Genomic DNA, 25,375 nt, shown 5'->3' with positions numbered 1-25,375 from the left:
CATACTCTTTTGGGGAGCTGGCTGGAATATTTTCTTCGCCGGTCCGATGTCTTCCCCTTGAGCTTGATTTCCCTTTCCTCTCCACACCAGCAGCCATTGCACCATCTTTAATCTTCTTCCAGTTGTAAGCTTGAATTTCTGTAAGTGCACCTCCATTCCCTGTTCTGCCCGACCCCAATTGGTTGAGAATCCTGCTTAGAGGATGGGATTTGATGATGAGGCGCGCGCGTCTCTCCATGGAAGTGGATGGAAGAGGAGGTCCGACAGCGGCACTGCAATTTGGGGGCTGCTGACCAGCTGAGTCGCGCCCTGCTAGCCTGCTAGCCTGGTTGGCAGCCTGAGGCTCCGCGAATGACCAAGCGGGAAGACTGCACAGCTGGTGGCTGTGGCGGGACGAAGTGCAACGAGCTGACCCTGAAGCGGTATAGTGCGAACTGCCCCTCCAGCAACAATGTTCTCCCGAAGCCTGAGGTCAACAATAACCCCACCTTGCTCGTCCTTCGCTTCTCGTCCCCTCTTCTCCATCCCCAATTGCAACTCCCCTTCTTTCCTCTCTCTTCGTTCTTTCCATCAAACATCCGCAGCCATGTCTGGAAACACCAAGGCCTTCTTCGAAGTCGAGTACGCCCCTGTGGGCACCAGCGCCCGTAAGTCTCGATCGTGATTCTCTTTTTCTGATTTTTTTTTTGCCTCTCCAGCTGTTGCTACTGCTGTTGCCTGGAGAGGGAGAGAGGGAGAGGAGCAGCCTTTTCTTACCCCTCTTTTGCATTCTGTGACGGGGTGAGAGGAGGTCAAGACATGCTTCGTCTCTCTCTTACTTCTAATAGAGTCTGCCAATGGCAAGAGAATCTCTGGCTGACATGATTTTTTCTCTTCGACTCTCCAGCCAAGGTTGGCCGCATCAACTTCAACCTCTACGAGCAGGACGTCCCCAAGACTGCCAAAAACTTCCGTGAGCTCTGCACGCGTCCCGAGGGTCAGGGCTACAAGGGCTCTATCTTCCACCGTATCATCCCCCAGTTCATGCTCCAGGGTGGTGACTTCACCCGCGGCAACGTAAGTTTCTTCCACTGCCCGCTGGTTGACGAGGAATCAGAATTTAGACTGACATGCTCATCATCCAGGGTACTGGTGGTCGCTCCATCTACGGCGAGAAGTTCCCCGATGAGAACTTCAAACACAAGCACAACCGCCCCGGTCTCCTCTCCATGGCCAACGCTGGTCCCAACACGTAAGTTCTAATTATCTGCCAGGAGCCCCAAGGCACAGCCCCCGCTAACTTCCAACTCAACAGCAACGGCTCCCAGTTCTTCATCACCACCGTTGTCACCTCGTGGCTCGATGGCAAGCACGTCGTCTTCGGCGAGGTTGCTGACGCCGAGTCCATGCAGGTCGTCAAGGAGCTCGAGGCCGTCGGCAGCAGCTCCGGTAATGTCCGCTCCGCCGTCAAGCCCAAGATCGTCAACTGCGGTGAGGCGTAAGCAATTTTTAGCCATTTAACAAGCCAAAAATATGTGATACGGAGGGTGGAAAAGAAGAATGAGTTAAGGTGGACCAATAGGACTCTTTCTCTTTTTCTTTCTCTCATCTAGTTGCTTCCCATGTTTCTCTCTCTTCTGGTATGCTGTAATCTAGAGTGTCCATATTGAACTCTGCATATGTTCCGTCTGGTTGTCAGACGTAGATGTAGTAGCTGCAGTAAGACAACAACCGTAGGTGCATGCATAAAACATGAACTCGAGATACCGACTAGCAGCCCCAATGCGACTCGTCATCCTATACCACTGATGCTTGAGTAGATAGAATCCTGGTGTTACGCCATGATGAAGTCAGAACGGGGGGCTGAGGGAGGGACATTTCGGTCGAGTGGCAAACCAACCCCGCCTGAGATAGCGGGGTAATTTTTGGCTTCGGACGGACTGATGAGTACGGAGTACCCGGAGGCTATTGCCGTCTGGTTCCGACACGCAGTATGACTACAACTGCAACTGTAACCGTCTGCACGGCCAACTGCATTCTTGCCTTGTGGTGTGCATAATCTCCGGTTCTTTACTTAACTGAGGAGTTGACTAGTAGCTCCTTATTTTGGGAGGTTGTGTTGGTGCTTGTGCTGGTGCTGGTGCTTGTGCTTTACAGTCGTTGACTTGTGGAGATGGAGGGGTTTGAAGGAGGGTTGTAGATTGCTATGGCTGGAGGGTATATCGATTGTGCTGTAGCTATGCTGTGGTTTGATTTTTTAGTATGAGGACTTTGTTTCTGCATTGCTTTTAGGTCATGTCGGATTCTTTTTATGTGATTACTTTTTTGAGGTGGAGGGGGAGGTCGAACGTGCCTTTGTAGGGTTCAGTTGTGGATTGTTTGTTCTGCGCAATTGCTCGCCCGGACTGACCTACCTTACTACTACTTACTACCTGCTTTTTTGGGTTTTATGCTGTTTGTTGATAGGTTCGGGCTTCGATGCTACTGGACTGGACTTTGACTGGACTGTAGTGGACAATTGAGGTGTTCTGTTGTTTTTGGTATCTTACTCTACTCTACTCTCCTCTACCCTACTCTACGGTGTAGAGAGTGGTGAGCTGTGTTATGTTGTGGATGGAGTAGTTATATGACAAGGCTAGTTCTGGATCAATACTTCATACAGCTCGTCCTCCGTTCCACCGTCCATGTATACTGTATCGATCTCCCTCTCCATGGTTCTGCGTAACCCATATCATCGCCTTTCCTCTAGCAGTTCGAACGCCGCTTGATGCAACTGCATCGCAGACTTCGTCTCAACCCTAATCATCTCCAGCGCCATATATCAAGACCAACCCCGCAAGGGTCGATGTACAGTATCTTAACCACAGCACTTCGTCACGGCGGTAGCATCGTTCCTGAACAGATAGATATCAAGTCAGCCATCGGCTCTTAGAAAAGCCCCAAGCCCCATTCATTCTCTTCCAGCTCGAAGAACCCCCCAGACAATCACAACGCAAAAAAAAAAAATGAGAGAATGAGAGAATGAGAGAGAGGAAGAAACCTACCCCACCACCCCCTCCCCAATCACCTCCCACGAAAACACAAACGCCCCCAGAAACGCCCCGATGATGATACAGATGATGATATACCCGTTGAAGTACATCGCCAGCAGCATGACGAAGTACGCCACGGCGAACTGCAGCATGTGCAGGGTGGCGCGGACGAGTTGCTCGGCGAGGGTTGGGCGGAAGGGTGGCGCTGCTGCTGCTGCTGCTGCTGGGGTTGCATCCTTGCACCGAGAAGTCGAAGCGCACGGCGCCGGGGACATCTCCCCCTCCTCCTCCGAGAAAGTCCTAGAAGGTTGTTCGCAGTTCGACAGGAACTGATACCGCAACCGGGCCCGCCGGACGAGGAAAGCGTCGTACTCGCGCCCGACGCGGCGCAGGAACTCGAGGCACACCACGAGGCCGATGGTGCCGAGGCAGGAGCCGGCGAACATGCGCGTGGTGGTTATGTGCCAGGATTTGGAGAGGAAGCCTTTTCCCCTCTCCCAAAGGAGGGTGATTTTGGTTAGGGTTGCGTGGGGTTGGGATTGGGGATTGGGGATCGGGGAAAGGCGTACAGGCGTCGATTGTGGTCCAGTTCCAGAGCATCTGGTTTTCCTTGGTATTAATGGGGAATCTTCTCTTGTTGGATGGAGGAGGAGATGGGAGGGGGGTGTTTACGGAGATCTGGCAGCTGCCTGTGCCCATGTCCATGTCCATGTCCATGCTGGAGGATGAGGATGCGGTGCTGGTGCTGGTGCCCATGGCGGCGCTGGTGGTCATGGCCATGGTCATGGCCATGTCCATGGTTGTGGAAGTGGGCATGTCCATGTGGGAGATGTATTGTCTGAGTCCAGAGACGGAGAGGATGATCAGATTGTGGTCTGGAAACAGCAGGAACAGCAGGGGTCAGGAGGTTGATATAGCCAGCTTCACTCTGCATCGATACCATACGATAACCTCAACACAGCTCACCGCAGCCCAAGCCCATCGTCTGATCCATCGACCATGGCAAAAGAAAACTCGCTCATCCTGCGCAAATTCCAAGACTTTGGCACCACGATGCCCACTCGCTAGCGAGCCCATACCCCCCCCTGACCCGGCCAATGGGGAAGATGCAGCGCGCGCAGAATTGAGCAGATTTATGCACTCGCCCCCTCCCCCTGGGCCCTCTCAGACCACTGCACGACCGTCCACGTCGACCGAATGAAAGGAATTTGCAATGTCGAAAGAAAGCGTACTGAGAACGTTCAGAAAACCACGCCTAACACCGCCCATGGCATTCATTTCACGGGGTATATACACAAATATTTCGCCTGCCATGCTTTTTCATTGCAACAAACCAAACACCGAAAAAAAAAAAAAAAGAATCACCGACGAGCTGACTTCTTAATCACCCCCTCCAGAATCTCCCGGATCTGCTTACACCCGTCGATGCCCACCGCCAGCATGGTCTCCACATACGAGCAATGCACCTTGGAGTCCATCGTCAGCATCGACACCTTCATCTCGTCCTCGTCATCGTGGATCATCGCCGCCTCGCCGACCGGCACCGTCGTCGTTGTCCCCACCGTCAGGAACGGCAGCTCCTGCTCCTCCGGCAGGGACAGATCCAGCAGGGGGTCCAGGAAGTCGTTGGTGGGGTCGCGGGGCGTGGACGCGCTGCCGCTCATGCCGGCCGTGCAGGCGCACAGCAGCCCCGGCATGGGGATGCCGGCGTCGACGAGCGCCAGCGTGCACGCGTTGACGGCCGCCGCCAGCAGGGAGCCGTCCGCCGACAGCACCGAGACGTGGATGCTGATCGTGCTGTGCGGGTAGAGGTAGGTGTGCAGGTGGGACTGGAAGGCGGAGCGGAGGATGGTCCCGATGCGGGAGGATTGTCTGCACAGATAGGAACAAATAGGGTTAGCGATGTCCGATGCGTAAGTATATGCTCCTCGTAGGCATGGGATTCCCCTTACTTGTCACTTCCACCCGCACGGCGTTTCCGATCCACCCCCGCGAACCCGGCGACGTTCACGTCCACCTCCACGACCGCCCCGGACGAGCCCGCCGACCCGCCAGAGACATCCCCGCGACGGCCCTCCGCGGGCCCGTGGACCGAGCAGATGATCGCCGTGTTGCCCATGGCCAGGTATGACGAGCCGGAACTGGCGGGGTTGGTGGAAATCTGCGCCTGAAGGAGCCGCAGCTCGTTCCAGCGTCGGCCATCCAGGCGTAGTTTGGTGAGCGGGTATGTCGTAGACGTGTCGAGAGGCATTTTGTTTGTTGGAGGGAGGGGGGGGGGTGTTTAAGGGCGTGGTTTTTTATGAGTTGCGACGGCGGAGAGAGAGAGAGAGAGAGAGAGAGAGAGAGAGATGAGAAAAGGGCGAGACTTGCGAAAGTCCGATTTTGCTCCCCGCACCAACGTGCAATTCGACTTTTGTGGCTGCGACGGAGGGGCACAGTCGGAGATAGGAAAACTGAGGTGATAACCGTCCAAAGATGACGTTCCTTCGAGGAGTAGATCGAGAGAGTGATGTTCAAGGGCGCGCGTAGAGTAGCGGAGGGAGAAATGGCGAGGGGATTGAGGTTGCGGAGGTTGACTTTTCGGCGCCGAATTATTCTGGGTTCAGTTGGATCAGCTCGTTGCCCAATCGGGAAGCCGGCCAACCCACTGGGCGCTGCCATCCTCTGCCGTATTGCATCTCCGCATCTTCAACCGCCCACCCTTCTTTCAACCTGCACTACCTGCATTTTCATGTCGGTAACAACAACTCATCCATCTGGCAGTCGGCCTCATCATGGGCTCAGGATGGGAGCCAGGGGACTCGGATGCCACTACAATCGGCACAGATGACGATGACCTTGACACCCCACGTCCCTCCGCCCGCCCTGCTTTCCCTCGTATGTCTCCGTATTCTGTTCGGAAACATCAAGCTGGTGTCTCTCTGACCTTGTGAATGTGAATGCAGGTCCACTCTCGACCCCAGGTGACAGAACACCGCGTCCCTCGACGAGCACCCGCACACCTCTCAAGCAGCGGTCCTCGCCTCCGGAAACTAAAACCCCCATCGCCGTCGTGGACATCGCCGGCGACAGCGACAGCGACAATGCATCGTCCTCATTCAACGAGGGCGCGGCCGCCTACGAGGAGTTCAAGAACCGGAAGTCCCTCAAACGCAAGCGGCAGTCCACGAGTGCGCGGAAGAGCAACGCCCACAAGCCCCTCAAACTCGAACCTCCCACCACCAACGCCTTCGTTGGCCGACTCCCGAAACCAAATGCAAAAGCCAAGCCGCGGCGCCCGGTGAGAGAGTATGGCGCCGAGTACTCCTCCGAGGATGAGCTGATGGAATACACCCTCCCCGACTACTTGCAGAGGCGTCGAGCGCAGTTCGACCGCCGGGCGGAGCATCTCAAGGCGTCGGGCCTGAAGCTGCCTCCCAGCTACGACCAGGTCGAGTTCTCGGACGACGAGCGGCTGGAGTTCCTGCAGGAGAAGCCGGCCTTTCAACATCTGAGGCCGTGTAATCACTACAAGGACATCACGTTGCCTTACTCGCTGGGGCTGATCCCCGCCCCAATCGCGCAGTGGCTGCGTCAATATCAAGTGGACGGCGCTGCCTTTCTACATGAGTTGTTCGTGTACCAAAAGGGCGGAATCCTCGGGGACGATATGGGCTTAGGGAAGACCGTGCAGGTGATTGCCTTCCTTACGGCAGCCTACGGGAAGACGGGGGATGAAAGAGATGCGAAGCGCATGAGAAAGATGCGCCGCAGCGGGCAAGACTGCTGGTATCCGCGGACGCTGATCGTCTGTCCGGGGACCTTGATCAAGAACTGGATCTCGGAGCTGGCCCGCTGGGGCTGGTGGTCGGTCGATACTTACCACGGTGACAGCAAGGAGCTCGCGCTCCAAGCCGCAAGGTCCGGGCGAATTGAGATCCTGATCACCACGTACAGCACCTACCTGCACAACAAAGATGCCGTCAACATGGTGGATTGGGATTGTGTCATTGCGGACGAGTGTCATATCATCAAGGAGCGCAAGTCGGAAACGACCAAAGCGATGAATATGATTAACGCGCTCTGTCGGATCGGCCTCACGGGCACCGCGATTCAGAACAAATACGAGGAGCTTTGGACGCTCCTGAACTGGTGCAATCCGGGCAAATTGGGCCCGGTGACCGTCTGGAAGAAGACGATCTCCGAGCCTCTCAAGCTCGGGCAGTCGCACGATGCCACTGTGTACGAGCTCCGCAAGGCCCGTACAACCGCCCAAAAGCTTGTTGAGAATCTCCTGCCGCAGTTCTTCCTCCGGCGCATGAAGACTCTGATCGCCGACCAGTTGCCCAAGAAAGTCGACCGGGTCGTCTTCTGCCCGCTTACCGAGACGCAGGCCACGGCCTACGAGAACATCCTGGACAGCGAGATCGTCACACACATCAAGACGTCCACCGATCCCTGTGACTGCGGGTCCGGAAGAAAATCCGGCTGGTGCTGCCACCAGCTCCTGCCCTCTGGCGCGAAGTGGCAGAGCTACGTGTTCCCGGCCATCGCCGTGCTCCAGAAGCTCAGCAACCACCTCGCCATCCTCATCCCTCAGGGCGGCGACCCCGCGGAGAAACAGGAGAAGGACAAGGAGATGCTCGAGCTGGCGGTGCCGGAGCAGTGGGAGAAGCTGTACCGCTCGCGGGACTCGATTGTCAACTTCGCCAACCCGGAGTTTTGCGGCAAGTGGAAGGTGCTGCGGCAGCTGCTGAAGTGGTGGCACGCCAACGGCGACAAGGTGCTGGTGTTCAGCCACAGCGTGCGCCTCCTTAAAATGCTGCAGATGCTCTTCCACTACACCAGCTACAACGTCAGCTACCTGGACGGGTCGATGAGCTACGAGGACCGCACGAAGGTGGTGGACGAGTTCAACTCGGACACGCGGCAGTTCGTCTTCCTGATCTCGACGCGCTCCGGCGGCGTGGGGCTCAACATCACCTCAGCCAACAAGGTGGTGATCGTCGACCCCAACTGGAACCCCTCGCACGACCTGCAGGCGCAGGACCGCGCCTACCGCATCGGCCAGTCGCGCGACGTCGAGGTCTTCCGCCTCATCTCCGTCGGCACCATCGAGGAGATCGTCTACGCCCGCCAGATCTACAAGCAGCAGCAGGCCAACATCGGCTACAACGCCAGCTCGGAGCGCCGCTACTTCACCGGCGTGCAGGAGAACAAGGACAAGAAGGGCGAGATCTTCGGCATGGACAACCTCTTCGCCTACCGCACCGACAACATCGTCCTCCGCGAGATCGTCAACAAGACCAACGTCGCCGAAAGCCGCGCCGGCGTCCAAGTCATGGACATCGACCTAACCCCGATGGCGAAGGAGGAGGACCCCGACGATTTCCTTGCCCGCAAACCCCAACCCGCCACCCACGAAGACACCACCACCGACGCCGTCATGAACAACCTCGCCGCCATGATCCGCGGCGAGACTTCAATCTCTTCTTCATCAACCCGCACCGCCCACCACCCAAATCAAACCCAAACCACCCCACCCCGCCACGACCCCATCCAAGCCATCCTCGCCAACGCCGGCGTCGAATACACCCACCTCAACAACGAAGTCATCGGCTCCTCCAAGATCGAGGAGCGCCTCAGCCGCCGCGCCCAGCTCGCCGCCGACGACCACCGCGCCCTCGACAAGCGGGTCTTCGGTGCTGCCACCCGCCACTCGCAGTCGCAATCCCAATCGCAGCTCCTACTGTCCTCGCAGTCATCCAGTCAGCCGCAGCCACACGTCAAGTATAAATTCCACCCGCCGCGAGAGGTGATGAAGCGGCAGTTCTGTAGTATGGCCAGGCGGTTCGGGTTCGCGGATGCGACGGAGTTCGCGTTGGTGGTGGAGGGGATGACGCAGGCGGAGCGGCGGGCGTGTTTGGAGCGGTGGTATGCGGAGCGGAGGGAGGAGCTTTTTGCTGGGGTGCAGGTGGAGGAGAAGACGGAGGGCAGGGCGGAGGGTGATGGTGGTGGTGGAGATGTAGGAGGGAGAGGGGGTTGAACTGGTTTGGGATTTATGTTACACTACTAGCTGGCGATTGGGTTCCTTCCGCCATTCTCCAATCATTCTCGGTTTGATATCGGTAAGGGCGCATATTTGGCGACACTATTTCCACGCTTCGGATTTATTGGATTGTACTGCATTATTGACCAGGATATGCAATATCTACAAGCAGAACCAAACAAATAATACCCCTTCTTTCATCTGTCTCGTACCGGTTTGCAATTGAAATATTATATTATCATTCAGTAGGCTGAAGTCTATGGTTAAGGCTGAAGAAAATAACAATAAAAAGGAAAAATGGTCGCTGCTCCTTCCCCTCATCGGCCTTTCCTCCCAATGTGTACGAAACATGGGTATGTATCCACATCAGAGTGGCTGACCTGATGTTCCCGTTCCCGTTCCGTTTTCCCTTTCCCCCTTTCTCCCAAATCTCTTGTTGAAACTTTTTTTAATCGCATGTTCCGTACTATAAAATCAATCGGGTATCCAGTATAGTATGACGCCGAAACGGTAGTGAGCTCGTCCTGCAAGCCGGTGTTGAACCATAATTATAGGCTGTTGTGCAGGTCTTTTTGGAAGGCATATCCACAACACCCGACTTGCCCTACCCGTTCCCTCCTATGTCCCATTGCTGTGCGAGCATCCCTTAGCTCGTGGACTCGCGGGCAATTTTCGCTCGCTCAGTTCTCCTTCGCATCCACGTACGCGTCGATATCGTTGGTGCGGGAATCCTTGCGCTCAACTGCTTCCACGACTTCGGGCTTGGGCTGTACCGGAACAGGCGCCTCACCGTTGGCCACCTCGTCAGTGGGAACAGGTTCGTGCGACTTGTGCGGGGGGATCTGATATTCGGAAGACTCCGTCTGGCCGTCCAGGATGGGTGCGATGGCGAGAATCTGCTTGGCCGCAAGCTCAGGGTCATGCGCGTCGCTACTCCATATTAGTCTCGATTCCGATTCCAATCACGCTCGACGTGCGCAAAGCCTGGCAACTTACACATGCGCATTGATGATCCAGTCCAAGTCCTCCTCGCCCTCGTCCGGGCCGTTGGGCCCACCCTGTACCCGACGGAAGAGTCGGGGGTGCCATTCGACACCTTCGTCGACCCGCTTGGCCGCCTCCTCTCGTTGACGGTCCTCGATCTTGGTCTTCTCATCCGTGGCCGCCTCGTGGTTCCGGGCGATGATGGCCTTGACGGTGCTGTGCCATAACCGCTGGGACTCGCGCTCGCCTTGCTGCTCGAGAGGCCGCGTCAAGGGGGGAGTGTGCTTGGCGTGGGTTGCGTCGAAGAGAAGCTCCTTCTTATGGGTCTGTTGCCGTTAGAATGACAGCTCAAGGTGGGGCAGGGGCTGGTTAACGTACATGCACATCCTTAATGTACATCTCACCGTTCCAGAGTCCGGTCAGCTCGTAGTAGACCTCACCAGTCTTCTCATTCTTGATCGTTCCACCAATAGCATTGTAGGTGCCCGAGAAATAACCCTTGGTCTTGAACTCGATGTCGGCGACAAGGTTGTTCTCCGGGCAGCGCACGTAGCTGTGGTCACCAAGCTCGTACTTCATTTTTCCAAACAGGATGCCGCGAGCGTACATGTTAGGTTGCGTCAGGATGCTGGGACGCGTTAGAAAAGCTCCAGTCACCCCCGAGCGCTTGAGGACCACCTACTATCGTTCGCCCTTCTCCTTGTCTTGGCCGCGATTCAAGAAGCGCAGGATCGCAATGCCCTCCATCATACTGGCGGCTGAGTTCCCGAGGAACTTGCTGCGTGGCTTCAGGGTGCCGTCAATGCGGATGTTGTGTTCGGGGGCCATGAAGAAGTAGCTCGACTTGGGCGGGTGGTGCGAGGTTTGTTCCGAGATATAGTATCCGCGGGTTCCGTCGGGGTAGTCCCAGTAGCAGGTATAGGTCTCGCCCAGGATCGGGTTCAGCGGCTTCTTCACACCGCTGCGGAGGGGGGGGGGAGGGTTCGTTAATGGGGTCCGGAAGCGTTGGAAACAAAGGATATGAAGAGTGGGAGGACCTACGGCGGTTTGATGTGCCATCCGCTCAGGTAGAACTTGACCACGGAGACAAAACGTTCGAGGGGGTCATCGATATCGGGCATAGGCAGCAGGGTCTCGGGGTGTGCCATGAAACTGGTCAGAGGATCAATCAAGTCAGCGACCGCAATTCCGCTGCAGTTATCGTCTCCACCTACTTTGTGATGCGCTCCAGCATGGATCGGGGTTCGAGGATGAAGGTAGGCAGGACGACCCGACTGAGATCTGCACCCGGTCGGAGCTGCGAGATAATGTGGGAAAGGACTAACAGGGCCGGTCAGCAACAGCAAAGCCATGATTCTGGCGGGAGATTGTAGATGTGAACGAAGTTCTAGGCCTATTGATTCTGTCTTTTCATGTATACAACCTCTTTTTAGAGGTGGGGAGAGGGGCTGATCCATACGTACCGTTGCCCTGATCGGGCTCGACAATCTCATCGTCCCCGCTCACATTCTCAGGCTTCGGCTCCTCATGGGAAGACCTGCTACCTGAGTGGAAGAAAGAGCCCCAGTCAGCAGACATAATGACGGGTGCGTAGAAGCAAATCAATAGGGAGAGAAGTGGTGTTGGGCTGGGAGGAAAGAAGGAGGGAGTAGAGGAAGAGGGAGAGAGGGAGTGTGAGAGTAGGAGGGGAGGAGAGAAAATATGACGTGGGGAGGAGGCAGAGAGAAGGAGGGGATCTCAACCTCCGGGTCAAAGCCACGGCAGCAACAATAGCATTCAACCACCACTACTTCTTATACTCACTTGCGGGACTAGCCACCGACGAACGACGTCGGATATGGGGAATGGTTATGGTCATGACTATCCGTGGATTCTGGCTGTTTGGGAGAAGGCTGTGAATTCGATCTCTCCCGTGTCCAACAAGAAGCTATAAATGAAGATGAGAAGTCGAGAGAGAAAGAATAGGAATAGAAGGCAAAAGAAACGAAGAAAAATATGTAATAATCAGCAAAGAAAAATCTCCTGCTGCAGGCTCCGGCAGTGAAGAACAACTACCACTGATGGCGTCCCGTTAGACCCTTTTTCTCTCCTTCTCGTTTTCGTATGTCTCGTCCCTTTTCGTGTTTAGTTCGAGCAGAAGGTGAAATTAATTTCAATCAAATCAACGGTGACAGCCGCTCGGCTAGGGTGCTGTGAGCTGTGCGCCACAAGCCACGATCAGGTCAGAAGAGGCGGTCTCAAGATAATCGTCTGAGAAATTCTGGTGGACCAGAGAGACACCGGTGAAGAGTCTACTGAATTTATATGAAAGTCTGTCTCTATGAGGGAGGAGGGGCGATCTTTCGGTGTATCGGATGACGTTGATCGTCTGCCTTGCCTTGTCTCAAGGCTACGATTTATACTCTTTGGTGGGCTTTTTCGCCTCCAGATGAACGAGGTCCTACTATAGCGCTCGTGTTGGTATTTCTGGTCTGGAGAGGGATTGGGATCCTAAATTTTCTTTCGATCTTGTGGCCTTTTAGAGGCTTGGGATTTTCTGCACCCCTCCGGGATTGCTGCTGCTGCTGCTGCTTTGGCTTTGGCTGCTTGCTTGCTGCACCTGGTAAACAAGAGGGGCGACCGGCTTGGCGGGGTGGGGGTGACTGGGAATGACAGCCCAAAGATGTTTCAAGTTTCGACCTTATTGCAGGAGGGAGTCATGGACTTTTGTTCCATTGACGTCTATAATCGACCGTTTTATAGCCCTGGGTTTGGAGGGCCTGGGGTCGATCGCTGCTTAGCCGTGAGGGTATCTCACATGTGAGCCACACTCGTCAACCCTGAGGCAGCATGGCCTCATCGTACCCCTCAGCTTCCCGTGATCTTCTCCCCAGAGGCTCCTTCGGGATGGTGCAGCATGACGTGAAAAGCACCGGGCCAGATGACCAGCGAAGGGTTCTGGGATCAGTCGTCCGTCTTCTGACTGGGTCGTTTTGCATCCCTTGCTGTGGGCGATATACTCTACACCTGTTTCAACAGAGGCAAGCTGCAGGCTGCATGGGAGGTTTCACGGGCAGCAAGTAAGGCGACAGATAGCAAGCATAGCATTGCTTGTAGTTATTGTAGTACGAGTGTTGGGATGGGATGAAGAGTGATGATCAACAACTGCCCGTGCTGGAGAAGCCGTCCCAAAGCGGGCTAGCAGCGGCGGGTATGCTGAGTCAGCGGCAACGAGCACAAAAGCGGCGTCGTCGCAAGCTTCCCGCTGGACGCAAACTTCCTTCCATTCGCAATTCTTCAGGGCTGCGGCCCGTGACTTTCTATCAACAACTGCAACTGCAACTGCACTCACCCTGTAGACTTTCTACGTAAATGAGCCACAAATAATGAGAGGCCACCTTAAGGTATGTATTCAAGATATCGCAGTTGTGTGTTTTTTTCCCCTTTGCATCTCTATTTGCAGCAGCATGATGAGTTTATCTTTATTGGAGCTGTCCGAGCCAATTATGCGGACAAATCTTTTATACGCATATTTTACCTGATCCTGCAATTTCCTACCCGCTTGTTATCATCATCAGAACTTGTCGGATGGATTATTCTGACTGGGAGTAGACATTACAGGGCCCTAGTGAAAACATCTTTCAACCTCCTTAACTTGAACCGACAGAGAACAAAGCAACGACACGACCACAACACAACACAACACAACCCAACAACAGCAGATTTTCTGAAGATATTCAACGCGTAAAAGCAGAAAAAAAAAACCTCCCACGTGGACCCACTTCACCAGATAGGCTAGCCTCATAAGATACACTGCACTTTCCTACCTTTACCTTTACCATCCTACCTTCTTCTTCACTACCTATCTACCTACCTGCCCATCATGGCCTACGACCCGCGACTAGTATCCTCAACAAGCAGCAGTGCAGGCACTGCGTCCACCACAGCAACCACCGCAACCTCCGCACCACCCCCACCCCCACCACCCCCGGAGTACCAACCACAACCACAAACCCAACCACAACAACAGGAAAAAGAACCAATCCACCAAGAACCAATGCGCGCCACCACGCGCTTAACGACCAACACAACCAACGCAACCACCACAACCGACAATGCCGCACCGCCCGAACCCACCACCACCTCCTCCACCACCCAACCCCCCACCACCACCTCCACCAACGACGCAGACTCCTACAAACTCCGCTTCTGCACGGTGTGCGCCTCCAACCAAAACCGCTCCATGGAAGCACACCTGCGCCTCTCAACAGCAACCCCCTCGCCGTTCCCCGTGATCTCGTTCGGCACCGGGTCACTCGTGCGCCTCCCCGGGCCGACGGTCACGCAGCCGAACATCTACCACTTCAACACGACGAGCTACAGCCAGATGTACGAGGAGCTGACGGCGAAGGACGAGCGGCTGTACCGGTACAACGGGCTGCTGAACATGCTGGACCGCAACCGCAACCTGAAATGGGGGCCGGAGCGGTTCCAGGACTGGGTGCCGGGCCTACCGCGCGTGGACCACGTCGCCAAGGGGGACAAGGGCGCGCTGGGCACCGAGGGCGGCGTCGTGGACGTCATCATCACCTGCGAGGAGCGCTGCTGGGACGCCGTCGTCGACGACCTCATGGCCAAGGGCGCCCCGCTCAACCGGCCAGTGCATGTGTTCAATGTCGACATCAAGGACAACCATGAGGAGGCGCTGGTCGGCGGCAAGGCGATTCTGGAGTTGGCCAATCGGTTGAATGAGGCAGCGAGGCAGGAGCGGCGGGCGGCCGGGGCGGAGGCTGGGGAGGGCGCGGGGGATTGGGAGAATGGGCAGGGCGAGGCGAGGCGGAATTTCGATGAGCGCGTGCCCGAGATTCTCGCCGCGTGGCAGGAGAAGTGGCCGCATTTGCCGGCTTTGTGGACTCTGGCGTGGTTGTGATTACAGAAACAGAAACAAGAGTGGATGATAGAGCTTCATTGCTTGGCATCGTTATATGATAATACCTATTCATTACCTTTCCTGCCGGTTGGACTTCGGGTGTTCATTTGTAGTATCTTAGACTGGTTGTGAGCGTGCAAGGTTGGTGGGTGCTTTCCTTGGTGGCTGTAGCAGGCATCTCGGTTCATGAAGTTCTCGGTCGGTCATGGGTTGATTCCTTCTACGACCAAGTACAGTAGACTACAGTACAACCACTGCCCTCCAGCCCAGCTATGACCTACTGTAGTCTGACAACAGCAATAGCCTTCAGAATGGCATACTCTTAGTAGTAACCTTCCCTTCCCCCATAGATCAAGTAAATAGTCTAGATTGACATTCATATCATGCCTCCAAACACCAAACCAATTATCATACAAGACACAACAACAACAACAACAACAACAACAGGTTATCACAACCTATCTGCAAAACTGCACATGCTGTATATGGCACTGTCCGCCTCCCATAGATGAAACCCAAAAAACGCCAGTATCCTTCATCCCATGAAGGAAAAGTCCCACCGTTAACACCGGGAAAACAAAAGGAAAACAAGGCATGCAGCTAATGACCCCCGTATGAAAGAACACGATCGAAAGAAGATACACTACCGTCGTAGGTAGCATAGCACCCGCAAGACCCTACTGATACAGCTCCCCCCGTTGGCCGGCGGCGCGTTCCAGCTCCCTCCGCCGACTGGCTTTGCCCAGACTGCCGCCGCCGGCGCGGTCCTCGCGCTCCTCCTCCATCAGCGCCGTCTCCTCCTCGATCTCCTTCTCGGTGTCCTCGCGCAGACCCAGGATGTCCGGGGGGATGAAGCTCATCTGCACGCTGGGGGCGCCCTCGATGTAGCGGAGCTGCTCGCGGATGGACTGCAGCAGGCCGGCGAGGTAGGGGCGGGGGTTCTTGTTCTCGAGCTTGCGCATCTCGGAGAGCGGGGGGAACAGCGAGAAGTCCGGGCCGAAGTGGTTGCGGAAGGTGACGGTCTCGGGGATGTTGGGGTCGATGACGTCCTGGGCGTCGAGCAGGATCGAGGTCTCGTGGGCCCAGGCGCGGGAGACGTTGCGCGGCGTGTAGCCGCCGCCGCCGACGACCAGCAGCGGCAGGTTGAAGGTCTTGACAAAGGCGACACACGCGCCGTGCGCCGAGACGTTGAGGTTGAAGCAGCCTAGCCGGTCGCAGCCCAGGGAGTCGGCGCCGCACTGCAGCACGATCGCGCCGGGCCGGTAGACGTCCACGCACGACCCGATCACGTCGCGGAAGAGCTGGATGTAGGACTCGTCGTCGATCCCGTCGTGGAGGGGCACGTTGACCGCGTGGTGCGCCCCCGGGTTGAGCGGGTGCGTCGGCCCCGTGCTGTCGAGCGCCCCCGTGCCGGGGAAGAAGTTGTCCTTGTCGTATTTGTGGAAGGAGACTGTGAGCACCCGGTCCGTCGACCAGAAGGCCTGCTCGACCCCGTCGCCGTGGTGCACGTCGATGTCGATGTACATGACGCGCGGGTGCAGGCGGAGGAGCTGCAGGATGCCCAGCACGATGTCGTTCACGTAGCAGAAGCCGCTCGCTTCAGACTTTTTGGCGTGGTGGAGGCCGCCCGACCAGTTGATCGCGATCTCCGACTGGTTATTGCACAGTTTACGCGCCGCGTCGATGGTGCCGCCGGCGTAGAGCGAGCAGTAGTTGTATAGGCCGTCGAAGATCGGGCAGTCGTCCCCAAAGTTGAAGCGCGCAATGTTCTCGCTCTGTTCCGAGTTCTCCATGTCTCCCGGGTTCACTTGGCGGAGAAAGTCGAGATAGTCGGGCGTGTGGAACTCCTCCATCTCCTCGTATGTGGCGCGGCGCGCCAGGTACAGGTCCATCGCATGGTGCATGCCATAGGCCATCACCAGCTGTTTCGTGAGAGTGAGCCGCCAGGGTTTCATCGGATGCGATTGCCCGAAATGATGCAGTTCGACCGCGGGATTCGCATGCCACGAGACGCGGTAGCCTTGAGGCCGGGCGACGCCATTCTGTTGGCGTTCGTGGGTGACTTTGCGATCAACGGAGAGCGTGGGTGCGGAGGTCGGAGGGGCGTATTCTTGCACAATAGCGGAGCGGGCCATGGAGGTGGTTGTCGAGGAAGTATCGGAGGAGAGGGATGAGAGGTAGAGGTATATCGATTCGAAGAGACCGATGAATTGGTTTCAGATCATTCTTGCGCCCAAGGGAGAGCAGAGGCGAATTGCATGCAGCGAAGAAGAGGGAAAGAGAGAGAAGTGGAGCGGAGCGGAGTTGGGGTTGAATCGCGGCACGGCAGAAAAAGCCCGCAATCACCTGCCAACTGGACAGTCCCGACTTCCCATTATTGCTGCTTGATTGAAAGCCTTCAACCTCCCCTTCCCCGTCCGAGCCGAATGCGACTCTCGGTAAGCATCGGCAAGTATCGGCAAGCAGCTTGCAAGATTTCAAAAAAATCATTAGCCATCCGGAATTATATGTGCCAATGCTCTGATCGATCGCCTCTGCCGAGAACTCGCCCATGGCATTGTGTTTCTCAAATCCGAACCTAGGCCGAAAGATTACCTAACGTCCGCCGATGTCGGTTGAGCAGCTATGACATTTTCTAGAAGCCTACTTCTGCCTTGAAGAATTATGGGTCTTAAAGAACGGTCGGGGCTCGAGACGAGTAATGGGTGAGGCAACTTTGGGATTCGGGCAATGGATCAACGCCCTATAAAGCCAGTTCTATCGCCCTCAAGACCCGACTCTGAGTGGCGACGACATTGACTTTTCTTCTCTCTGAAACACTACTCTCCTTACTCGTGTATACAGCCGCCAACATCCATCATGCCTATGGTAACAGCAGCCACAAGCCTACGACAGGCTCTCGCGGACCCCGAGGCATTCGTCGTCGCTCCCGGAGTGTATGATGGTTTCTCCGCTCGCATTGCTCTCGGGGCAGGCTTCAATGCCCTCTACATGGTAAGTGGCAACGCCAGCCCGGCCACACTCAATTCTGCTAACAAGCTCGCATAGACGGGTGCCGGTACAGCTGCCTCCGTTCACGGCCATGCGGATCTGGGTATCTGCACCCTCAACGACATGCGCGCCAATGCGGAAATGATCTCCAACCTTTCCCCAACCACGCCCGTCATTGCCGATGCGGACACTGGATACGGCGGCCCGATCATGGTTGCTCGCACGACTGAACAATACTCGCGCTCTGGAGTTGCCGCCTTTCACATCGAGGACCAGGTTCAGACGAAACGCTGCGGCCATCTTGGGGGCAAGATTCTCGTGGACCAAGACACCTACGTGACGCGGATTCGCGCTGCCGTACAGGCTCGTCAGCGGATTGGTAGCGACATCGTGGTGATTGCGCGAACAGATGCCCTGCAGGTCCGCGGCTACGAGGAAAGTGTGGCACGACTGCGGGCGGCGCGCGACGCTGGGGCAGATGTAGGGTTCCTCGAGGGCATCACATCTAAGGAAATGGCTCGACAGGTGGTGCAGGACCTGGCAGGGTGGCCACTGCTTTTGAACATGGTCGAGCATGGCGCGACACCGGACATCACGGCGCAGGAAGCCAAGGAGATGGGATTTCGGATCATCATCTTCCCTTTCGCAGCCATCGGTCCAGCTTATAAGGCCATGCAGGAGGCGATGGAAAAGCTCAAGAGGGATGGCATCCCAGGATTGAGTAAGGACATGACACCACAGATGCTGTTCCGCGTTTGCGGGCTCGACGAGAGTATCAAGGTGGACGCCGAGGCGGGCGGCGCTGCCTTCGAGGGCGGGGTTGAGCTGCAGAAGTAAATCGTCGCCTCCGAACTATGTCTGTCATGATTACTGTATTCTAGAGATCTGTTAACAATGTCAATGTAAATATTGTAACTGTTGCTGTGGTATGCTGTGTGCATTTCCGAAGGTCAGGATGCTACTAGGTAGCTAATTAGTCTCACTGTAATCAACAACCTTGTTGTTCGTCCGCGGCAACCGGCAGTGCCTGAGTCGCTTTCCGGTCACCAAGTCACCTGACACGGGATGGAAGGGGAAGATCGCACAAGAGCTGACGAGTCGCTCTCCTTGACAGGAATAGCATCATTTCAAACCGGACAGGCAACACTCTAATTTTGGAGGTTCCCAAGTCCAGAAAAAAGGAGTGTGGCATGCTATTCATGAATTGGTCTAGTGCTAGACTTAGGGGCGAGGTAACTTGGCAGATTTCCCATTCCTGTCATTCTCAAGTAACCGAAAAAAGGCTCGCGGTTCCGAGCGTTGTTCCATAGTTGAGCAACTCTGGTTCCGTCTCATCCAGTCCGCAACCATCCAAGGGAACGTTGTTTATTTACTGGCCTCAGTACTCTGAGGGCTCTCGGCAAGCACGGGCTCGAGAATCAAGTGATCCAGACCAACGTCGGTCACACAGGAAGGTGGATAAACTGAGTTTTCGACCATTGAAATTGGTGTCGCTTTCTCTCACGGGCCAACCTTTGGTGGGTGGCGATTGACATTACTGTGGGCTTGGTTATGGTCAGTGGGCGCGACCAAGTCAATTCAATTCCAATGGTCTGTTTCGTACTGGTAAGACACAGTGGAATAACACTCGGCCTATGTTGTTGCGGTCGCTGCTCACCATGAGGGTGTTTCTGCAGCGGCCATCCGACCGCGAAATTCGTTTCAGGTGTTTCTCGATTTGGGGGTTATCCAGGGTCCTCATGGCGCCGGCTGGCTTGCCTGATGGCATCCAGGGACGGAGGGGCAACAGACCCTGAAGTCCCTGAAGGGCCCTGAGGGTATTCGTGTCCAGCGTGTAGGCAGTCACAATACCGACCATTCCGTAACAAAGGCCGTCCGTATTGTAGGCATTTCCGCAACACGACGGGGCAACACGACCGCCGCGCACCGACTCTCGACCTGCTTAGAGAGAGTAGTCGGATATTGAATGAGCAAGAATAGATGGCAATGAGACTGTTCAGTCCGTATAGGCAATGTACGTGTCAAACTGATACGCTGCCCACCCTATTCATCCTGTATCATGGGCATCCACAAGTCCTTAGCAGTGTCTCTATCGGTCTCCCCCGCGATATGTCCATCGCACCGTTGCTATTGACATCATTAGTTGGTTGCCCGATGATTCACAACGGTGACCCTCGTGGGTCCTGACGTGGTCCATTGAAATTACAGCGGTGGTTGTCCTGGCTGCGGATAGAGCGTAGAAGGAGAGGCGAGGGGGGAGCTGGGTCTCGCAGGGGATGACGAAGTTGCAGGCAGTGCGCCTGCAGATTGTGACTCTTCAGCAGGCACGTATCGATAAGCAGTGCGCGATGATGGCTTGAATGGGCTGAATTCCTCAGATCGGGCAGCAGCATTCCTTGTGGTGGATAGAAGCCATCCGCGAGATCTAATCAATCACGAATGTCGCGGACAGCAGTGTGATGGTGACTTGTCTGTTGGTGAGATACATTGATTATGACGTGTCGGAAAGATAGAGAGATCGTGGAGATTCCACTGGTGAGAGATGGAAATGAAGAGGCCTTGCATTGTTGCTGTTGTTGCTGTTGTGGTTGTGGTTGGATCGTCGAACCTTCTGTTTGTCTGCTTCAGCAACCTACCACTACAGCCCATCTTCACCCATCTCACCCATCTCACCCATCTCACCCATCACTCATGTGCATGTAAGGTACCAGGCACGGTAATCTAACGGTATGATACAAGCGGATCGACAGAAACAATCCAGGGAAATCCGAGCCTCGAACCGCGGTCTCAGTGGGGCAGACCACCAATGGCTGCGCAGAGTTGGCTTTAGTTCAGGAACCGCCCCCCTTTTCATTTAATTGTCGGTCTCTACGGGTCTTGGTGTGCCTTCAATCCGTGATCTTGACCAACAAACTTCCCCCATCCCCAACTGGACGGTGAGAGTCTGGCTCGATGCTCGCTCGTTTTCAATTTCGAATTTAATTCTTTCTTTCCCCCTCCCTCATCTCTCCTCCCTTCTTCTCCCTTTCTTCTTTCCCTCAATCCATCGTTCTTCCAGGTGCTCGCAACCCACACTCCTTTGTCGATTGCTTGTTTCAGGTCGAGGGCCTCATTATTGTGTTGCTCTTGTCACTCCTTATTCACTTGAACTGCCTATCAATCACTCTTTCAACTGCGTCTACCCTGGTCTCGATTGTGGTTTCAACTTAAACATCCGTGATACCCTCGTCTCGCACCTCTTTCATAGCAAAAGCAAACACTCTCATCAAGACTACTTCCATCATCAATCTTCGCAATGCAGCTCAAGAACTCCATGCTTCTGTTGACCGCCTTGACGGCTGGTTCTTCCGTTGCTCGTATGCACGGCCATGAGCGCCGCCACCACCACCACGAGAAGCGCAACGTTGGTGACGAGGTCTACGCTGTCATCGATGGTGTCCTCGAGTCCTGGGTCAACGACTGGTCCGGCTCTGCCACGACTACCGTCGAGTCCAACAAGGCTGCTGCTACCGTCGCGGCTGCTGCCACTATCGAGGTGAGCGCTAACGTCGCTGCCTCTGCTACCGTTGCCGCCAGCGCTGCTGCCGCTACTTCGAGCTCCGCCTCGGTTGTCTCCTCTGCCGACGGCACCTGCAAGTCGTGGTCTGCGACCTCGTCGAGCTACTCCCGCTCGGGCTTCGGAGCCAAGTCCAACGCCAAGCGCACCACCGATGCCATCTACTACTCCGGCAACGTCGGCAGCCCCTGGGGCAGCAACATCATCGAGGTCAGCGAGGACAAGGCCTGTCTTTACCAGTATGTCGTCCGCTTCCAGGGTAGCTCGTCCGACGACTGGACCGTCAAGTTCTGGAACAAGATCGGTCCCAACGGTGGCCTGAACGGCTGGTACGGCAACTCGGCTCTCGAGTTCAAGATCAAGGCCGGTGAGACTCGCTACGTCGCCTTCGACTCTGACTCCCAGGGTGGCTGGGGTGCTGCCAAGGGTGACTCTCTTCCCACTGACGAGTACGGCGGTTACTCTTGCACCTGGGGTGAATTCGACTTCGGTAACACTAGCAACGACGGCTGGTCCGGCTGGGACGTGTCCGCCATCCAGGCCCAGAACGCTGGCCAGGAGGTCCAGGGTATGAAGATCTGCGACCACACCGGTTCCAAGTGCTCCACCATCGGCAACGCTCTCGCCTCTGTCATCAACGCCTACACTTCCAACCTCGCCGATGCTGACGGCATTGGTGGTAACTCCAACGAGGAGGCTGTCCGCTTGGACGTTGAGCTTGACTTCGCCTAGATCGTCTCCGTGTGATTTGTCGTTTTCCTTCTTTCTCAGATTCCCCTTATGGTTTCCTTTATGCTGGGTTGGAAACTCTTAACATGTGTGATTTGCCGGACTACTGTGAACACCATCCAACTCCTATTTTCTGTTTCGAGTGTACATACCAATGTTATCGTATCTATTCCTGATTGGTGATATCTGATAGTTGTAGTTTGGTTCTAGAGTGGTACCCTGGTTCACATCAACCATTGTAAGGAGTCCTGAGGCACTGCTTTGTCTAACCAATGCGGTTTGTCTTGATGTAGTCATCTTTGTTCTTTGACTCAACGCCGAGACTTCGTGTCGATATTATTATATGTTGCTGGAAAAAGCCTTTGGTCGCTGTACTTCCCCCCTCTTCACGTTTCGCTCCTTTGAGTAACACGTACGAACAATCAAGGGAGCAACAATAGACCCATGAAGTAGTAATACCGATACGGCTCGTAACAAGCCCGATATGACTGATAAATTGCAGGAATATGGCATGGTATTCGGTAACTCGCTTCTTTTTCCTCGTTCTCCTTTGTGCTTTCCTTCTGAAGTGAAGTTGCTAAGCAATATTGTGATTAATAATGTAGTCGATAGTGTTGGCCGCGGCGGAGGCGAGAGGATTCCTGAGGCGGCGATCAGGGGCCGACGCAGGGACCACGTGCCGATAGGCGGCGTTTCGGCGTCATTTTCAGCTTTCCCCTCCGCATAATTGTTCCTTTCTGTCTGCTTGCCTCCTCCCTTCCCTTGCCACGACTCACCCGATTGTATCACTGCCTAGCATGGGCTGGGTCGGAGTCGCAACGCTGATTGCAGCTGCATGCTATCTTATTTACCGACATCCGCCTGCTACCTGGGCGCCTCAGCCTCAGCCTGAATCTCTGCCTGAGAAGACATCCGCGAAACCGCCTACTACCGAGAGCACCAGGGACGCTGCAGAGACTCTCGAGCCCGATGTCCCTGTAGAAGATACCCAAAGCACTCCCAAAGCCTCTGCGACGTACGTGCCTTCTGTTGAGATACCGTCCTTACGCCTGGACAACGAGACCAAACCAGATGTCGCGCAAGTCCATCAATCCCGCCACAATGGACCGCTAGACCCCTTATCCCCTCCATCGACAACAGCGACAGCAGCAGCAACAGCAGCACCAGCAACAGCAGCACCAGCAACAGCAGCAACAGCAACAGCAGCAATAGCAACAGCCTTCCGACCTAAACCAAGCAATGGAAGTCTCATGCCTCCGCCACCGCTACCGGTTCCACAAATCACCCCTCCCTCCTCCCAACCGTCCGCGACAGCTTTGACTACTTCCGCCAAAACCACGTCTATGCCTCCGCCACCTCTCCCCCGACTCCGCCCAACCGCAGCCCAACAGCAGCCACAGCCATCACTATCATCCTCCCTGACGGCAGGACGCTACCTTCCGCGCCCAACAAACTCCGCCGCGGGGCCAGCAGGCTCCCTCCGCCCACCCCCATCCGCAGCCTCGTCCCTCCGCGCGCCGCCGAGCCGCACCTCCCCCTCTTCCCTCGCGCCGACCAAACTGGTTGTGAAGCCGCTCTCGTCCTCCGCGTCGTCGAACAAGAACAAGCACATCCTCCAACCGGGGTACTCGCCGCTGGACTGGGCGGCCCTGACATCCAACCCGAACAACAACCTCCGGGGCAAGAACCTGCCCCCGACGCTGATCCGGGTGACGCCGTCGATGCTCAAGGCGCAGAACGGGCGCAAGGGGGCCGACGCGTGGACGTCCTACCAGGGGAAGGTGTACAATATCACGCCGTATCTGCCGTTCCACCCGGGCGGGAAAGGGGAGTTGCTGCGCGGGGTGGGCAAGGATTCCGGACAGCTGTTCATGGAGATCCATCCGTGGGTGAATTGGGATGCGATTCTGGGGGAGTGTTTGGTTGGGATCTTGGTGGCGGAGACGGAGACAGAGAGTTTTGGAGAGGGGAATGAGTTGGATGCGATGGATTGAGTTGGGGGGAAACTGATGTTGCTTTAGACAATGATACCCTGGATTTGTGACTGTGATATATATGGATATAGATATAGCACCACTCATAGAATATATCAACTGACTATGCTGTCCACACACCTCGCGCGACAATTAATAGGTAGTATTGACAAGATTACCATTGTCCAATACACTTTGTTCTGTTCAAGAATGAGCAGACCCCTGCCTTATTTGAGAGAAAACAACCACCCACTGATCCCGTCGGTAGTAGTGGTACGTGGTAGGTGGTCAGTACCGAACAAAAGCACCCTAGTCCTAGTCCAAGTCCAACCCCTCCCGGGAGCGGAACACCGCCCGCCACCCACCGATCACTCTCCATTGGCACCTCCACTGCCGCCCCCAGAGAACATAAAACGTACGTAACCCATAACTTCCTTTCAACCTCACCACCACTACCACGACCATTACCTCCCCCCCAAATCCTCCAAATCCCTCAACCCACCAAACCACCAAACAACCTACCAACCTCCCCAAACAAAATGCACTTCCTCGCCCTCGCCCTCACCGCCCTAACGGCCACATTCACCACCACCTGGGCGGCCTCATCCGACCTCGGCATCGAAGTCACCCACCCCGTCGAATGCAGCCGCAAGACCCAGAGCGGCGACACGGTGCACATGCACTACCGCGGCACGCTGGCGGCGGACGGCGCCGAGTTCGACGCCAGCTACAAGCGCGGGCAGCCGTTGGTGTTCAAGTTGGGGGCTGGGCGGGTGATTAAGGGGTGAGTTTTTTTTGGCCTTTCTTTCCCCTCTCATTAGCAGATTGAGTTGGATGGGGGTGTTGGAGCTGGGTAGTTGGGTTGGGTCAAGTGGATTTGCGCTGGGCTGGATTGCGCTGGAGATGCATTGGGCAAGACAGACAGACAGACAGCAACAAGCTAACTTCTTTGGCGTGTAGTTGGGACCAAGGCCTTCTCGACATGTGCATCGGCGAGAAGCGCACGTTGACCATCCCCCCCGAGTACGGGTATGGGAGTCGCGGCGTGGGCCCGATCCCCGGCGGGGCGACGTTGATCTTCGAGACGGAGTTGGTGGGGATCGATGGGGTGGCGAAGGATGAGTTGTAACTTGGGGTCTGAATTTTGGTTTTGGCGATAGGATTGGAAAGGGGTTACATGAGATGGAATGGGGG

General features: G+C 55.7%; 11 protein-coding genes across 11 annotated transcripts; 7 read left to right on the top strand and 4 right to left on the bottom strand.

The window, feature by feature from the left end:
* Positions 1 to 95: 95 nt before the first annotated feature.
* Positions 96 to 1,667, top strand: cyp4 (peptidyl-prolyl cis-trans isomerase). Its single transcript, XM_025672926.1, has 5 exons — positions 96 to 140; positions 200 to 647; positions 887 to 1,056; positions 1,125 to 1,231; positions 1,295 to 1,667. Exons 2-5 carry the CDS (start codon positions 587 to 589, stop codon positions 1,479 to 1,481), a joined length of 525 nt encoding a protein of 174 aa, XP_025522921.1. The 5' UTR covers positions 96 to 140; positions 200 to 586; the 3' UTR covers positions 1,482 to 1,667.
* Positions 1,668 to 2,836: 1,169 nt separating this feature from the next.
* BO86DRAFT_324245 (high-affinity Cu transporter CTR3) lies at positions 2,837 to 3,728 on the bottom strand (the record flags this gene model as incomplete). Its single annotated transcript, XM_025668466.1, has 4 exons — positions 2,837 to 2,873; positions 3,024 to 3,495; positions 3,581 to 3,611; positions 3,684 to 3,728. The coding sequence occupies 4 exons, from the start codon at positions 3,726 to 3,728 to the stop codon at positions 2,837 to 2,839; spliced, it is 585 nt and encodes a 194-aa protein (XP_025522920.1).
* A 604-nt stretch (positions 3,729 to 4,332) lies between these two features.
* On the bottom strand, positions 4,333 to 5,381 carry BO86DRAFT_413447 (exosome non-catalytic core subunit SKI6). The gene is made up of 2 exons (XM_025674741.1): positions 4,964 to 5,381; positions 4,333 to 4,883 (listed from the first exon to the last, which is right to left on the bottom strand). The coding sequence occupies exons 1-2, from the start codon at positions 5,260 to 5,262 to the stop codon at positions 4,373 to 4,375; spliced, it is 810 nt and encodes a 269-aa protein (XP_025522919.1). The 5' UTR covers positions 5,263 to 5,381; the 3' UTR covers positions 4,333 to 4,372.
* Positions 5,382 to 5,711: 330 nt separating this feature from the next.
* Positions 5,712 to 9,243, top strand: BO86DRAFT_371629 (putative DNA excision repair protein (Rad26L)). The gene is made up of 2 exons (XM_025670325.1): positions 5,712 to 5,888; positions 5,957 to 9,243. The coding sequence occupies exons 1-2, from the start codon at positions 5,786 to 5,788 to the stop codon at positions 9,034 to 9,036; spliced, it is 3,183 nt and encodes a 1,060-aa protein (XP_025522918.1). The 5' UTR covers positions 5,712 to 5,785; the 3' UTR covers positions 9,037 to 9,243.
* A 476-nt stretch (positions 9,244 to 9,719) lies between these two features.
* BO86DRAFT_422699 (OSBP family protein) lies at positions 9,720 to 11,601 on the bottom strand (the record flags this gene model as incomplete). The annotated part of the gene is made up of 7 exons (XM_025675362.1): positions 9,720 to 9,969; positions 10,036 to 10,349; positions 10,402 to 10,651; positions 10,706 to 10,984; positions 11,065 to 11,175; positions 11,238 to 11,343; positions 11,487 to 11,601. 7 exons carry the CDS (start codon positions 11,599 to 11,601, stop codon positions 9,720 to 9,722), a joined length of 1,425 nt encoding a protein of 474 aa, XP_025522917.1.
* A 2,458-nt stretch (positions 11,602 to 14,059) lies between these two features.
* ssuA (RNA polymerase II subunit A C-terminal domain phosphatase) lies at positions 14,060 to 14,932 on the top strand (the record flags this gene model as incomplete). The annotated part of the gene is made up of 1 exon (XM_025668465.1): positions 14,060 to 14,932. The coding sequence occupies one exon, from the start codon at positions 14,060 to 14,062 to the stop codon at positions 14,930 to 14,932; it is 873 nt and encodes a 290-aa protein (XP_025522916.1).
* A 351-nt stretch (positions 14,933 to 15,283) lies between these two features.
* Positions 15,284 to 17,557, bottom strand: hosA (histone deacetylase HOS2). The gene has a single exon (XM_025667034.1). The coding sequence runs from the start codon at positions 17,065 to 17,067 to the stop codon at positions 15,610 to 15,612; it is 1,458 nt and encodes a 485-aa protein (XP_025522915.1). The 5' UTR covers positions 17,068 to 17,557; the 3' UTR covers positions 15,284 to 15,609.
* A 439-nt stretch (positions 17,558 to 17,996) lies between these two features.
* Positions 17,997 to 18,776, top strand: BO86DRAFT_393003 (isocitrate lyase/PEP mutase family protein). Its single transcript, XM_025672925.1, has one exon. The coding sequence runs from the start codon at positions 18,047 to 18,049 to the stop codon at positions 18,758 to 18,760; it is 714 nt and encodes a 237-aa protein (XP_025522914.1). The 5' UTR covers positions 17,997 to 18,046; the 3' UTR covers positions 18,761 to 18,776.
* Positions 18,777 to 20,997: 2,221 nt separating this feature from the next.
* Positions 20,998 to 22,272, top strand: aspf4 (allergen Asp F4). Its single transcript, XM_025667033.1, has one exon. It carries the CDS (start codon positions 21,219 to 21,221, stop codon positions 22,209 to 22,211), a length of 993 nt encoding a protein of 330 aa, XP_025522913.1. The 5' UTR covers positions 20,998 to 21,218; the 3' UTR covers positions 22,212 to 22,272.
* Positions 22,273 to 22,959: 687 nt separating this feature from the next.
* BO86DRAFT_393000 (cytochrome b5-like heme/steroid binding domain-containing protein) lies at positions 22,960 to 24,299 on the top strand. The gene has a single exon (XM_025672924.1). The coding sequence runs from the start codon at positions 23,006 to 23,008 to the stop codon at positions 24,200 to 24,202; it is 1,197 nt and encodes a 398-aa protein (XP_025522912.1). The 5' UTR covers positions 22,960 to 23,005; the 3' UTR covers positions 24,203 to 24,299.
* A 236-nt stretch (positions 24,300 to 24,535) lies between these two features.
* Positions 24,536 to 25,310, top strand: fkbp3 (peptidylprolyl isomerase family protein FPR2; the record flags this gene model as incomplete). The annotated part of the gene is made up of 2 exons (XM_025674740.1): positions 24,536 to 24,965; positions 25,142 to 25,310. Exons 1-2 carry the CDS (start codon positions 24,721 to 24,723, stop codon positions 25,308 to 25,310), a joined length of 414 nt encoding a protein of 137 aa, XP_025522911.1. The 5' UTR covers positions 24,536 to 24,720.
* Between the last annotated feature and the right edge of the window lie 65 nt (positions 25,311 to 25,375).

This window comes from Aspergillus japonicus (assembly GCF_003184785.1).
Source record: "Aspergillus japonicus CBS 114.51 unplaced genomic scaffold BO86scaffold_82, whole genome shotgun sequence".
Lineage (NCBI taxonomy): Eukaryota > Fungi > Ascomycota > Eurotiomycetes > Eurotiales > Aspergillaceae > Aspergillus > Aspergillus japonicus.
This window is presented reverse-complemented; position numbering and strand designations above follow the sequence as displayed.